Source organism: Talpa occidentalis, unplaced genomic scaffold (genome assembly GCF_014898055.3).
Source record: "Talpa occidentalis isolate TD23 unplaced genomic scaffold, MPIMG_talOcc4v2.1 talOcc4.14, whole genome shotgun sequence".
NCBI lineage: Eukaryota > Metazoa > Chordata > Mammalia > Eulipotyphla > Talpidae > Talpa > Talpa occidentalis.
This window is the reverse complement of record NW_023601433.1, coordinates 60325647-60342167: the sequence shown is the minus strand read 5'-3', so window position 1 is coordinate 60342167 and position 16521 is coordinate 60325647. Positions and strand designations below refer to the sequence as shown.

Sequence of the window (16521 nt, the reverse complement as noted above, 5' to 3'; positions counted from 1 at the left end):
GTTAATAAACATGTATACACATCTGCCTTTAGAATAATCACTAGTAGGAATCTTAGCTGAGTTTTACTTTCTGCTTTGTATCTGTAATTTGAATTTTTTCAATAAAATTAATTTCATAGGTAGAAATACAAATCAAACTAATATTCCATATTTTTTTGAAATTCAGAAACTCTACATGTGGATTTGCCCATAACTGTTGGCACTTGTATCAATAAAACAGAAAGCCTTCATGTATTCTGGGTGGTCTTTCTATGTCTGTTTTCTCTAAGGTTAATATCAACATGGTTATGGTTTAATATTAACATATGGGTGTTAATATTAACATAATTGTTAATATTATGATTATTCTTAAACCAATTGAGAGGATATTTATTTACCAGTATTCATCTCCTTTCTTCTGCCAAAAGTACTTGCTTTTCTCCCTGATAGCTTTCCTATGAGAAAATACTTTAGTCTCGCTGAATTTCAGTGATATTCACAATACCATATATAAGTTATCTGCTGTGCCCTTTAAAAAGAAATACTACATCAGAGTAAAATATGTTATTTCTGAACCTAAAGTAGCTGTTAACATAGCATTTTAAATTTCTCTCATCCTTTCTTAGAACATCTAATGAAATTGTCTATGGAAGAACTTGTCGAATTTCTTCAGGAGACCTTGGCAAAGAATTTTTTCTTTGAAGATGACTTTGTGATAGATCAACTTCAGATTTCCATGGCAGAACTAAAGAGGGCGAAATTAGACCTTCCAGAACCTGGTAAGAAATATCCGAACAGTTTGTATCTAAAGTACAAATTAAGAGTAGAAAGCACTGTGCAATTAATGTGGGCCATTTCTCTTCAAAGTATAAACATTTTTATGTACTTGTGAGGACATAATATAAACCACTGTCTTACTAGCTGCTTATGACTTTATTCTTATTTTAAGAGAAAGCAAATAAACACATCAACTAAATCTACCTCCCCTAGTAGCATAGCTGTATTATCTCTACTGAAACTTACAGAGTTTGGTTGACAAGTAATATTGTTCAACAGAAATAACTATGGTGCTTTCAACTAGCATTACAATAAGTACTTTTTACTTTTATCACTTCGATTTGTGAAATCATATGCAATAACAGAGTGATTATACATCCCATTTTGTAGAAGTGGTATTTAAATGCTCTTATATGAAACTACAGAATCATCAGATAACATTGACCAAGAGTTCAAGTATTCTGACTAATGATCCAGGGCTTTTTGCATTATATTGCAGTGCAGGTAATATATTTTATTCACTTATTTTAATATATCTTCCAGTACCTCCTGTTAGGTTTTCTGCTAGGTGTTGTGCAGGATCTTTAATATCCCCATGCTTCTTGCTTTCCTGGTATACAAGGAAAGACAGGATTTATACAGATGATAGCAATCTAGTATGCATAGGGTAATATAAGAGCTGGATATAGGATAAATGGCTATTTATCAGAGGAATTATTACAAGAACACCCCACAAATCTGAGAGTGGTGGGCAGTGCCTCTCCGAACCCTCTGGTCAGCGCTCACCTTGTGCATTTCACCTCTGCTGCCCTGCTCTGGGGCCTGAGATGGAAAGGAAATAGTCAGTATTCATGCCCTTGGATAACGTTGAACTAAACATTTCCCACTCATTATAGTACATGCTTTGATGTCTACTTGGATAGGTCTCTCAAGAAGGAAAGAGAAATGCAATCACATAATAAATCTCTTTTCCTCTTTGGTAAAAAGCAAAATACTTTGCTTTTAGTTATTTTATTGCCAGGGATCTAGTCAGTTTATCTGAGGTTTGTTTTGGGTCATCAGGGTTCACTAAAAAACAAGTCATCACAGCAATAATTGAGTGTGGGCATAGGCTTCGTGAAACCATCACCTTTGCTAAGTGAGGTCAACCCTCCGTTGTTCAGAATAATAATGTCCATTTTCTGCTAATTCTTTCCTGAAGCAGGGAATGTATTTGGAACAGCAATTACTAACTATATTCTTTCTACTTCAACATTTATTTTTAAATGTCTTGCCTGCTTTTAAAAAGAGTTTAAGACAAGTTTAGTAAAGGACACATATAGAGAAAAAACATGTATTAGAACTATCTAAATGTGAGAATAAAATGTGAAAACCTGTTAATGGAATAGGATGATTTAGTATCGAACTAACTGCTAATATATATTAAATGCTTACTATTTTCTACATATTACATGCCTATCTCATTTAATTCCTGACAATAACTCTAAGGAAAAGTACCCATCCTCATTCTATACTTGAAGGTACTTAGTAGTAGTTGGTTGTAAGGTTATTTACTAGGAAATGGCAGCATGGGATGGAGAGTGGAGCAGAGGCATAAAGGGAGAGGGAAGGATAATACCAGGAGCATTGGCTGCATTTTGCTCTCATCATACTTGCACCAAGATGGATTCTGCACTTTCTAGGATAGTAATCTGTCTTGCATTTATATTTCAACTACTGCATTTACTTTCTGGACTTTTTACCTTGCAAGCTGCCCATTGTTCTCCTCTTTAAATTATTATGAGATATATATGGAACATTAAGATAACTAAATGAACATTATAGTAAGAAATTTTAATACCCATCTATATTTTTAAAAATATGCATATAAAAGTATGCATATACATTTGACTTTTTTATATTCATGCTTCTCATTTATTTTTCATCTCAAGAATTTATCCAACTATTATTGTTTCCTAAATTGCAAAAATATCAAATTGTATGTATAAGATTTTTAAAATGCCTTTTAGGTATTAATTTGATAATCATTTTTTCTCTTTTAAAACACTTAGCATGGTTTGTTCACACATGGTTTTCTTGACTTTCTTCACTGTTATTAATATTTTCAAATGCTTCTAATGTACTTCTTGGGTATACTTCTCTTAGTTGTGAACTTCAAAAGTACTGATGATTTATACTTGCTGATATTTTACTTAACATTTTTATTGTTATTCTTAAGTGAGTTTGCATTGTAGTTAACTAAAACTTATTAGGTTGTGCTGGCTTCATAATTTGGAAACTTTATATCTTTCCCTGTACTATGGAAAATTTTATGTAGTATTAAAATTGTTAATCATTCACTAATACACTTGTGAAGCTGTTTCAGTTTGATGTCTTATTTTGTGTGGAATTTCTCTGATAACTTTACACTTTCCTGATAATTGGTTATTGTTTTGTGATTTGTCTTCTGAGGTCAATGTGGGTTATTTATAATTTCTTTGGAAAATTTCTCACTTCTAGTTTTGAAATGTGTTTGTCCAAAGTTTTGCGAGAAACTTTTACCTTTTATACAAAGGTTAAAAAAAAATGTTAGAAACTTCTCCCCATGTACCCATTACCAATAATTTAAAAAAAATAAAGACATCATGATAATTCATCCTAGACACTTTAGTCTCAGTGTTCAAGAAACAAGGCCCTTCTCCTGGCTAACCACAATGTCACCATCCAACCTAACAAAATTTAAATATCATTCCCAAATATGATCAAATACTAATTCCATATTAATATAATTTTTTCAGTAGTCCTCCAAACTATCTTAGCTATTTTTCTCAACCAGGATTTAATCGCGGATCGTACTTTGTGTTTGATATACTTAAGTCTCTTAAAATGCAACAGCCACTTCTTCCTCCTCACTCCCTATCGCTACCATTTCTTTTCTTTTTACAATAAAACTTTCTCAACTCAGCAATAAGTATACTTTGCTTTCTTGTCATTTCTATGTTTACTGAATTAACTTCTTTAAATTCCTCCAAGAACTTTTTCTTTTTGCATTCACATCTTGGCCACCTATTAGACACACACAAAAGGACTTGCTTTTGGCCTATCTCAGTTTTTGACATGCATATTTTACAAAGCAAACTCATTTCCAGTTTTTTATTTCAAGTGAGAAATGTGCAACTTTTCCTTTTAGGTAGACATTTAGAGGTCACTGATGGATTATAAATTGGCCTAATTTCAATATTGTATCTCAGGGAAAAGGGACATCCAAAGAGAGGCTCAGAGATGGGCGAATAGCCGGTCAGTTGAGTAGTTAAAACACTCCCAACATTTATCAATTAAGTTCACCTTCATCTATGGTGTACTTCATGGGACTCAAAACAATTACAAATGTAACATCAAAGATCATGATCACAGATCACCATAACAGACATAGTAATTATAATGAAAAAATTTGAAATAGAACAAGAATTATAAAAATATGACACAGAGACATGAAATTGAGCCACATGATATTGAATAAATGGTGCTTGATAGATTTGTTCAATGCAGGGTTGCCACAAACCTCAATTTGTAAAACTATGTGGTATCTCCAGAGCTGAATAAGGTGAAGAAGCACAAGAAAATGTATATATTTAAAATAAAAACCTATTGTCTACAAGTAGTTAGCTTAAGAAATGTTTTTGAGAAGGTAAAGCATCTTGTGTCTTGATCATATACACACATATAAGCAAGTCAATATTACTGTGTTTTTAAAAAATTAAAAATCTCTTCTACTTTCTGGGTGTTTGAGCAGATTTTCATTTTATCTGTTTATATAGTAGAAATTGATTTTACAAATACTCATTAATATGTATGTGATTTGAAACACTAGTAAACAAACTATAATTTTTTAAATTATTTCACAGAAACTATTGAAAAAATATAGGATCAAATAGTTTTATAGTGATTAAGGTTTATCTTGTAAAGATTTGTCTCCTTTTGAATCCCTTATCTTTCAAACTTAATCTGACAGGACAAAAAAAAAAAATCAAGCTTATGAACCTAACTACACTAATCAAAATTTTTTTCTTACTGTCAGCTATAATTTAGAAAGCAAGCTGAAATTATTTTGATGACCTGGTTGAAGATTATATAGTGTTTGAATTGTGTATTCTTCTGGTTAATGGTCATTAAACAGAAAGTTGATTTTTCAGATATAAATTTGAAATCAGTAATTATGTGACAATACTTTAAAGACTCAGTTGGACTTAATATTTGATCTGGAAGGAATAAGATGAATCCTTTTCCCAGAATAATTTTTCTGACAACAGATCCACCATTTTTTACTGAAACTGTTAGAATCAGAGTACATATATTCTGTTGAAATTTAAAAGTGGAATGTTGCTCACAGAGAAAGCACTTAGAACACTTTCCTGTAATTATATGTCTCTTGTTGGCTGCGAAAAGCTGTTAATGCCTTCTGAGACAATTAATCTAAGTCTTGTAATTGAGAATGGTGTCCACTGGGTGGTGACAGAGACCTGAGTAAGATCCAGGATTGACAAGCATAAAGACACTTGAGAAGGACTACCTTATTTTGTAGAGCTGGCTTTACTTTTCTTTCTTTTTTATTTTTTTAAAGAAACAAACATTTTACCTTCATCCTGAAATATATCGAGTTGTATTTCCCTTTTTGAGTATTCTAGCACTAGCATAAAAATGCTCACCTCTTAGATGTTGAAATACTGGTGAAGAACACCATTAAAGTGGTATTTTCATAAAAGCATCCTGTTACAGCGATAAAAACTGTGGTACTTTCCTACCCTTTAAAGAATAAGGCAGTAATTCTTCATGTATACTCCTGTATTTTCAAGAAAAGGGGAGAATAAAATTTTAGATATGAAGCTATATCTATATATTTGGGGTGAGCGAAACAATATTATGTCTATTGACAAGAAGTCCCAAATGAAACTAGGTATTATAAATATTAAGACTTATAGTCTATTTATAACTACTTTGGCATCAGTTATGCTTCAGCCTTTTCATTATACTCAGTTGCTTAGGGGTAAAAGAAGATAGTGTGGTGCAGGTAGAGGGGTAGAAATAGTGGGGGGCACGTCAGGTAGGTTAAGATGGATCTAAGAAGAGATCATGTAAGAATGTTTAATGCTTTTTGAGATATGCTTTTGTGGGGGAAAGGCAGAGGATGTTTATTAGCATGTGATGGTGGTGTCATATTACTGGTGATGGCATTTGTCCTTATACGGTCTGTCTTCAGCTCAGTGAAAGTTAATAATATTCAAAAAAGAATTGCCTTTATAATAAAGTCAAGTGCATTTTTCTTCTTAATTTTATAACTGCAGAGATTAGATTGCCCAGGTGCAGAGTCCTTGAGTCTTGGTACTACCATTGGAGCAGCCTCTGCCCTGCCCAGTTTTTGTGAGTCATGAACAAGTCCCCACTCAGGCCTGAGAGTGAAGCCCTCTTCCAGGAAGGGAGCTGCTCTGCTCATAGGTCCCTGTGGCTTTCTCCATTTGCTGTCTTCCTAATCTCCTTTTACCTGCTCTCCTCTTTCTGAACCTCTTCCATTATACACCTACTCTGATCTCACCCTGCTGCCCTCTCTTTTTCTTTCTCACCTTTCTTTCCCTGTTCTCTCTCTACTGATTTCTACCCATTCGCATCTCTCTTCCTCTGGAGAGAAAGTGTCCTCCCAGATAACGTGCCCAGAGGACCCTCAGAATCATCACAGAAGTACAAGCAATATTTGATCACTGCCAAGTTACTAAGAATTTTACATGACTTTATTATAAAGGCAATTCTTTTTTGAATATTGTTAACTTTCACTGAGCTGTTGTGGGGACTACCTTATACATGGCATAATTGAACAGTATTATCAATCAACAAATATTCCTGGAAGACATATATTGATACTGGGGTCAGGAGCCATGTGTTAGTTCTACTAGTTAGTCTTTAGAATGCTCCCTGCTCATAATCACTATAGAAAGTCTGTGTCACCTAACACTGTTTTAAACCATGCAATTGCCAGCAGTGCATTGTGGTCTTGGGACCTGTGAATATCCCTACTCCTGCCAACATGACCATTGTGCTAACTTGCTTGGGAGGAATTTTTTTTTTTTTTAAAGATTTATTTATGCATGCAAGGACTTGGGTACAGGCCAGAGGTGTGGGGCGTGAGAGGATTCACCAGAGACAGAGTGGGAAGCAGAACAGGCGGATTGACTAAAATACACTGTTGAGGGGAGTAGGGGACGAAACAGGAGAGGTCTGCTGTGCCATGTGGGTTAGCTCCTTGGCCGGGGATCAAACTCATGCCATGCTGCTGTGGCTGCGGATAGCTTCATAGTGCTGCGACTTAACCCCTTGCGCCACCAGGGAGGCCCCTCAACTAATTTTTAAATGAGAATTTTTTCTTAGTAACAGGAGAATTTTTTCTTAGCAACAAGTGAAAAACTTGAAAAATACACTTTCTACATCACGGTATATTTTTTTTAAAGATTTATTTTATTTACACAAGAACCGGGGTAGAGGCCAGATGCACGGGAGGGTAAGAGGATTCACCAGAGACAGAGCAGGGAACAGAACAGGCAGACTGACGAAATACACTGCTGAGGGGAGCAGTGGGCGAGACAGGAGAGGTCTGCTCTCCACGTGGGTTGCTCCAAGGCCGGCGGGGATCGAACCGGCACTACAGAGGCTGTGGACAGCTTCACAGTGCTGCGCTTAACCACCTGCGCCACCAGGGAGGCCCCATCACAGTATTTTCAGAGTGAAACCTCTTGTTTTTTTCAAGATGATATTTATTGTATGTCTGTATAGCAGTGGGTCATTTTTAAACAATATCTACTAGTGGCCAATTTATTGTTCCTTTCTTTAATTCCTCATTTATTTCCTGATGTTACATATATATATATATATATATATATATATAAAACTTAAAGTATCTAATGTGATTCTCTTTGTTTTTTTCATCTTTATGCATTTAAAGTTAGATCTGTTTAGAATGCTAACATCTGTTTAGAATGCTAATGCTGAAATAAAGAGTACTACTTTTTATCATGAATTCACATGGCAGAAGGTACTAAAGATGATGAAAATATAATAATAATAACTAAGCTATTTGGGGACAACTTGGACCCACAGTTGGTTAACACAAAACTTGGACCCACAGTTAACCAAAAGTCAGTTAACCAAAAGTCAGGTCCCACAGTTAACCAAAAGTCCCACAGTTAACCAAAAGTCAGTTGGCTTTTAAATTTAACAGACCTGCTTGAAATTGGGGGTTAAAGCTTTACTGAGATTTCAAAAGTTCTAGTTGATACAGACTAAAGTGAAACTTTACTTTAATGGTAGGACATTGAATTATTAATTGTTTTAGAACTACGGTCTTGAGTAAGCACATAGCAGTATATCTTAACAAAATATAGAAATCATCTAACACAATTGTATGAATCTTACTCATAAGATTATAAAATATTCCTACCTGCACATTGCCTAATAAGATTGTGAGTTTTGGTATGTCTATCAGTCTCTGAAAAATGCTTCTAAGCCACTAAAATCCTGTGGGGTTTATTTATATGGATGCTTGTGTGTGTTTGCACATTTAAGAAGTATGCAGTTATTCAAAATGTGGTTATCTATGGTTCTGTCTATTGATTGTTATTTGTGAATTCATCTTTTCCTTTAGGTAAAGAGGATGAATTTCCAAAGAAACCTTTGGGACAACTTCCACCTGAATATCAGTCTGCCGGTATTAGTCTCGTGAGCAATGGACAAAGAAGTGTTGGCAGGTCAAGTCCCCACACTAGCAGCAGAAGAGAAAGTGGCTCATCACCTCACAAAAAACATGAGCATTCACCTCACCATCACAGTCGAACTGGTACTCCAGAAAAAGTAAGGCAACCAAGACGGAAATCGGTGGAGGATGACAGTAAAAAGCTTAAAGATGAGGCAGACTTTCAAAGAAAACTTCCATCAGGTCCACAAACTAATTCCAGGCAATATGACCATGCAACTGCTAATCAAAATAGCAATGCTACTTCAAACATCAGGAAGGAATTTGTACCCAAATGGAATAAACCATCAGAAATTTCGGCTATTGAAAAAAGTGCCAAATATGCCATGGAAGGCAAAAGTAGATCAGCACACCCCACACTGACAGTCACCATACCAAGTTCTACTGATACTCAGCTATCAAATGGAAGGCAAAAGATGAAGGTTTTGAATGCTGATGAAGGGAAACGTGGATCTAATGCATCACAGTATGATAATGTACCTGAAAATGAAAATGGAGCTTCTGTTGAAGAGGCACTAGAAAGGGCTTATTCTCAAAGTCCAAGGAATATTATTTACTCTCACAGTCCAAGAAGGCATGCTGAGCCAAGTTCTAGTCCATCAAAAATACCAAATAAGTTTACTTTTAGAGTACAGCCTACAAATTATGCAAGATACCCATCTCAGTTAGAGGGGGAAGATCGAGGGACAGTGCACCCACCATCTTACAGTAATCCCCCTGTTTACCATGGAAATTCTCCAAAACGCGTCCCTACTACTAATAGCAACTTCGTGTCACCACAGTTTAGCCCTGGGACTCAGACGAATCCTTCCAGGAGACCTTATGGTTCTACTCTTTCAATTGATGTTTCTCCAGAGAAATTTTACAACCGCCCAACTCCTCTTGTACTACCATCCAGTCGAATGGAAGTTCTCCCTGTTGATATTGGTGCTGGGGGATATTTGGGCAATTCAGGGTCACCAAAGAATGGAAAATTTATTGTCCCTCCAGTGGATTATTTACCAGATAACAGGAAATGGTCAGAAGTTGGTTATACATACAGACCTGAGGTGCATGGACAATCGTGGACTCAAGATGCTAACCATAGCCACTTAAGCAATTTACCAAAATATTCAGCCTTTCAGCATGTGCCCTTTCAGGACCACAACCTCCCAGCGGTTTCTGTAGACAGTCCAGTGCGGTATAGAACTTCACCAGCTCTAGAAAATGCCAGTTCATCTGGGTATCAGTATCCAGGGCCAGCACCTCCAACATATCACTATAGAAATCGGGATGGACTTTCTATTCAAGAATCAGTATTGCTGTGAGAATTTACCTATACTGGCTAAAGACAAGAGAGTAGAAACCATATGAAACCTACATTGCTATGTTTGTAATTGCCAAAGCAGTATTTTATACTATTGTAAACAACTCGCACAATTCTAATGTATGTTAGTAATAAGAGTATATGGAAATGTTTTTATCCCATGTAGATGCTGCTTAAGATGAGCATTTTAAATTGCATCATCACTGAACCTGTTAGACATAGCAATAGCATTTAGGGATGCACACACAATAATAATTCATGGCTCAATTTCATTTATATCTTTCTCCAAAACCTGACCATTTTTTACCCTGTTAGCCCATTCTATTTTGAATAATGTTACAAAGCACTGAAAAACTGTGTAGAATGAGTATTTTTAAGGTTATATGTAGTGTATGTGTCTTTTAACAGATATTATAGGCGTCTGTGCATACACATTTGAACACAGAACTAAAGGAATATTTAAAAAGAACCTACTTTTAATCTAGATCTGTGGAATAATTTATTTTTCTCTTTCTTAACTTGTCTTTAGTCAGGTATTTTTCCTCTTAATATATTTAACCCAGATCCTAAACTAACAAGTGTTTGCCCTGACTCAATTCAACATCTCATAGAATGCTCATTATCCTCATTCAACTGCTGCATTCTTTAAATCTGAAAAATTAAAGACATTGGAGGGAAAGGTTAACCTCTTAATGGTGCTTAAAATTCTGGGCAGTTAAAGTAAGTTTATGGCCAGAAGTGCAGCGCTTACTGTATCCATGTACAGCAATCAGGTTTAGTGCCCTTTGTTCTGGTCTGACTCTTGTAAAACTCAGAGCAGAGCAGGATGTTCCTCGCCAGATGCGCAGGAAATGCTGCAGCTCTGCTCCCAGTGGGTTCTGCACAGAAGATGCACAGACTGATCTCCAAGCACTCACAAGGGGGGCAGCAGAACAAACCCCTTTGGAATTCATTTGAAAGCAAGATTAACAATTTGGTTACTTCTGCCCATTAAGTTCCTGTAAAGCCTCCCCATCAAGAGCTGGGTGGTCATTACATGATCTTTTTCTGGCACTTTAGAGAATGTAGTCAATGGTATTGCTGCACTTAGGCCTATAATTATCATGGTGTAAAATTGTAAACAATGATTTTAACTATTAATAGGAATCTAAGATTTGGGTCTTTTTAAAAATATGGTGATTTTCATACTTTCAAAAATTTTTTTTCAGTGAAACAATTTAGGTTCATGGTAAAAAATTAGCATTGTCTTTAAAAAATATTCTATTACACTACAATGATCAAAATACTGAATAAGTTCTGGGGACTCCAAGAAAGTATGAATTTGTTTTTAAATTGGATAGCTTGTTTCCAACATTACTTTGTTCACATTTGAATTTTAGAGAGTAGAAAGCCTAATACTGATGGCTCTTGTTTCAAGTTGGAGCTTTAAGCTTTCAAGGTACAGACGTTTGTCTTTTAAAATGAGAGTAACATTTGTTTAGCTAGTGAATGTGACAATATTTTTTATGTATATAATGAGTCTAATGTAATTTTAATCAACTCAGTAATGATGTTATTAAATGGCAAAGCAAATGCAGTGTATTAGCAGCTAAGCACTACACTGAAACTCAGACAAAATCCTGGTATCACTGGGCTCTTGATTCAGATCATGTGGAAGCTTAGAAATAAATGTATATAAAAATATAGCTGAGGATATTCCAATTTTTAAAACCATGATTCTGTGACTTGTAATAAACCAAGCTGTACAATTTAGTGTATGATAGCAGCATCTGCTCTGCTCCCAAATATATATCAACAGTGGTAAAAGCTGTAGATTTATCTATATATATGTGCAAAATATATATATATATACACACACTATTTTCTTATGTCATCTGACATTTTTTATCTGTATACTTTTTTTTGATGTGACCGTTTAACATGCTAAAAGTAATAAGTATGTTTTGTTTTGTGTCCTTTATGTGCCTTTTCATATGACAAAAGTGCTTCATCCTTCAAAAGCTAATTCTCTTCTAGTCAGTGTTGCCCAGTATTTGCCTACACGACTGTTATCACAGGTCTGTGTTTATGCTTCTTTTTTTTTTTAAAGATTTATTTATTTATACAGGCAACTGGAGTACAGGCCAGAGGCGTGGGAGGGTGAGAGAATTCATCAGAGACAGAGCAGGGAGCAGAACAGGTAGAAGGTCCAAAATACGCTGCTGAGGGGAGCAGTGGGCGAGACAGGAGAGGTCTGCGGCGCCATGTGGGAATCTCCCTGGCCGGCCGGGAATCGAACTCTGGCTGCAGAGGCTGCGGACAGCTTCACAGTGTTGTGCTCAACCCGCTGTGCCACCGGGGAGGCCCCTGTTTATGCTTCTTTAACTTCCAGTGGCATTTAGAATTATATTGCCTTCATTTTATTTAACATGTCATTATTATAACCAGTAAGATATTATTTCTAGTCTTCTCCATTGTAAAATGTAACTCCTGTGTTTTTTCTAGTAAGAAAGCTTAATTTAAAATTATTTTGTCCTTATAGTTTTATCTTTCAAGTTTATCTTTTAATAAAAGATAAATAATATTGATAAGGTGGGTTAAAATATCTTTATGGAAGATATTGTTTGGTAAAGATTTTCATGGTGGAGACTAATTTTACGAAACTGCATGCACATTGTATAAATATTTTACCATTACATCTTTATGACAGTTTTACCTAACGTAATAAGCACTTTGGTATAACTTGTATTTTTTCAGTATTTATTTTGAAAAGTTAAAGAAACTAGACCCAGAGTCTCAAAGCATTTTAAAACTTAGACTCTTTTGGGGTGTTTGTATTTTTTATAATATTACTAAAAACAGTTTTTTAAAGCTAGGATATATAAAAAATAAGATTATTGTAGGGGAGGGAAAAAATTATTTTTCCTCCATCCTTGTAGATTCTCCATCAGAAGCCCTGTCAATTAGACTGACAAAAGATGAGGAAAAACAAGTTTATTAACTCATGTTTCATGTACACACACGTGAGTGAGTACCCAGTGATGTGTAACTCAAGGGGGTACCTAGAACTTAGGATCTATATATGTTACTTATCGGGTGTAGGAGAGAGAGGGCACTTAGGAAAAAGGAAATGATTTTTTGAAAAATAAATGGATCCCGAGGGTGATAGATGGGAGACATGATAGTTTGTCACAAGGTCTGGGTGTGGTGCCAGGGAAGATTAGAGTTGCTTGGGGATAGGATTTATGACAATTAAATTCTTTGGGGAGCCTGTGTTTTTGGGTAGATAAAGTATTTCAGGAACTCAGTTGCCTTCAGTTCAGTCATTCTTATGCCCAAATGACTTATTTTGGGGTGGCATGTCCTGGTCCCCTTCAGCATCAATGATAGGTTTTTTGAAAGAAGGAAGAGAGTCATTACACAGGACTTCAATGGAGAAGAAAAAAGAAGTTTACAGATGTAATGTGTTTGTTTTAGGTCTTTCCATTTTCATTTTAAGAAGATTCTAATACTGAAGTGTATCATACTCCATGTAACTTTAAAATTGAGTTTCATATTTGTAGTCATTTCAGGCCTCTCCAGGACCTATCATGATGCATGCACAAAAACTGTACCTAGTCAGTACTTTGCTGAGATCGCTTTTCATTTTCATGACTAGAGATTATGTGATGTCCCCAAATAGGAATTTATTCACAGAGAACCTGCAGCTTAATGTTTTGGAAATAATATTACTCTCAATTATCTTTTGAAATTACCCATATTTTAGTATGCTCTTGATTGTGGGTTAATTAAGATTATGATTTTGGGATTTGGTTTCTTGTTTTAATTGTCTTTTAATGGATTTTAAGTGTCCATTTCTATTATAGATATAAATGCTTATTGACCAGATGGTTTTCATAACTCAAACTTTACTGATGATGACCCAAGGTATTGAGAATGAGAAGAATTCCATTTAACATTTACTAATTAATTGTTTTTCATAAGGCTATTTAGTCATCCAAAATCTAAGCACAATTTCTAACAACACTGAGAAATAAAGGAGCAAAGTTTAGATTTCATAGGAGTGGATCTTAATGCTTGCTCCTTTTGAAAATTATATGGGGAACTTTAAAAATATTTTCTACCTAGATCCTAGCTTAGACTATTTAAATCAGAGCCTCTGGGATGGAACCCCGGGCATCAAGTAATTGTATTTGTCCTATCCAGTCAACTAAGTTCTTTAAAGAAAAAATTCCTCTAAAGTTGATTGTTTTGTATTTCTGCTATGAGCTGTCTCAAAAACTCTAAACAGATCAGTTTTCAGAAAACTCTAATTTCAGGTAAGTTAGGAAAAATTCCATTGGAAAGATTAATATTACCAGCCATCTGTAACTTTTGATGAACTACTGATAGTTGTGGAAAGTATAAAGGGCTTCAAGTGGAAGGTGGCTTCATTCAGTACTTAGTCTTATTACTACTTACAGGAGTCCTTCAAAATAGGTATGACTTAAGATTTCCATTTTTCTAAAGAACCTCTGTCACTCTCCTCAGGTGTGCTAAAAAGCAAAACAAAACACAAAAACCTAAGCTGTTTGGGAGCCTAGCCACATTTTCTCTGTGTGAGAGCTGAGAAGATGCTGCAGCATCTGGGCATTCATTAGGCCAGCCATTTTATTTGGTCATCATTTTATTGAGCACCTGCAGTGTACTAGTGTCCTAGGAATTGTGCTAAACTCATGCTCGAGATAGAAAATGTTTTATCATCTCTGTGTCTCAGTTCAGTGTGAGAGACATGTATACACCTCCCATGAGATCAGGGCATAGAAAGGCCACAGCTCACAAAGATCAAGGACTGAGCCTAAGACAATTAGAGTAGACAGATAGCGAAAGGGGTGGGGGGCGTTGCATTTATAGAGGGAATGGCATGAGCAACTACATGGTGTGGGGGGGAAGTTTGCCACTTTGAGTTGTAAGTAATGTTGGGAAGGAGATTCCGCCGAGAGACCTAACTATAGAGAGGGCTTGTGTGCCATTGAACAAGACCCTATGGGGTTTGCCATGATTTTATTCATATTTCCTGTGGAGGTCAGATATAAGGCAACAAGCCTGAGGGAAGTTAGGAAAACTGGCAAGTTTTGTAAAAGGTGGCACAGCTCCTAAGATGAGGGAAGACGATATGAAGAAAAGTTACGTAAGAAAAGAAGTTGTGAAGAAAAAGAAAAGGTGATTGGAAAACTAGTGACCACATAAAATTGGTAAAACTTGATAAATGGACATAATCATAAGAAAAATAGCTAACTTTATTGGGTGCTGATCATGTGCTGTGCTAAGCATTTTTACTTCTATTAACTCATTTAATTCTCACAGAAACTCTGAAGTATGTACTACTATAGTTCCCACTTTATAGAGGAGAAAATGAAGTCACAAGAATGTTGAAGTTACTTGGTCCAAGTGATATAGCCAATAGGATATAGCCAGGGCTTGAATCCAAGCAGTCTGAATCTAGAGGCACTGCTTCCCTCCCTCTTCCCCATCAATTTGAAGGAGTCATAGCTTATAATAATTCACCCATTTAAGTGTACATCTCAATGATTCTTCAATGAACTTGTAGAGTTGTGTGACCATTGCCAGCAGGCCAATTTTAGAACATTTCCACCACTTCAAAAAGATCTCAAGTGTCCATTTATTGTTATCTCCATCTATTACTACTACCAGGCTCACACTGGGTTACTAATCTACTTTTCTAGATATTATATAAGCGGAATCATGATTGTGTTTTGTCACAACTGACTGTTCTCATACTTAGCATAATATTTTTGAGGTTCATGGTGTAGTATGTATTAGTTACTTTCCTTTTTATTGCTGCATAGTATTCTACAGTGTGGCCCTTTTAATTTTTTATTTAGTCACTTAGCAGCTGGTAGTCATTTGGATTGATTTCATGTACTGCTCAAGTCCATATGGGTACAAGTCTTTGGACATATTTTCATTGTCCTTGGGTAGATTTATATATATATATATATATATGTGTATATATATATATATATATATATATATATATATATGAGTGCTACTGATGCCTTTTATGGTATATTTATGTTTAACTTTTTAAGAAACTACCAGACTGTTTACCAAGTATCTGTACCTCGGTCCCACCAGCAATATGTGAGTGTTCTGATTTCTCCATATCCTTTCCAACACTTATAATTTTGTATTTTTTTGATGGTAGCCATTCTAGTGACTGTAAAGTGATAACTCATTTTGGGCTTGATTTGCATTTCTCTTAATAGCTAGTGATAGTAGCATCTTTTATGTGCATTGGTATATTTTCTTTAGTGAAATGTCTATTAGAAGTTTTTGCTCACTTTTTAATTGGGTTTTATTATTGAATAATAAGAGTTTTTTTAATCATATACTCTGAATGTAAGTCCTTTGTAAGACATATAGTTTGCAAATACTTTCTCCCAGTCTGGTTTGTCTTATCAATGTCTTCATGGTGTCTTTTGAAGTGCAAATGTTTTTAATTTTAATGAAGTCCAACTTAACTAGTTTTTTTCTTTATGGATCAGGCCTTTAGTATTGTATTTACTGCCTAGTCCAAGGTCATAAATAATTTTCTTCTGTGTTTTATTCTAGAAGTTTTATAGTTTTAACTCTCCCATTTGAGTCTATGGGTCAGTTTGAATTAATTTCTTGTAAAAGGTGTGAGGTAGGGATCTAAATTCAT

General features: G+C 35.3%; 1 protein-coding gene across 4 annotated transcripts in view; it reads left to right on the top strand.

The window, feature by feature from the left end:
• Positions 1 to 15791, top strand: part of USP6NL (USP6 N-terminal like) — a 229592-nt gene extending 213801 nt beyond the window's left edge. For all 4 annotated transcript variants that reach the window (XM_054695087.1, XM_037510601.2, XM_037510600.2 and 1 more), the window contains 2 exons: positions 606 to 758; positions 8423 to 15791. In XM_054695087.1, coding sequence (XP_054551062.1) covers positions 606 to 758; positions 8423 to 9837 — 1568 coding nt within the window. In that variant the 3' untranslated portion in view covers positions 9838 to 15791. The remainder of the gene's footprint in view (positions 1 to 605; positions 759 to 8422) is intronic.
• Positions 15792 to 16521: the final 730 nt, after the last annotated feature.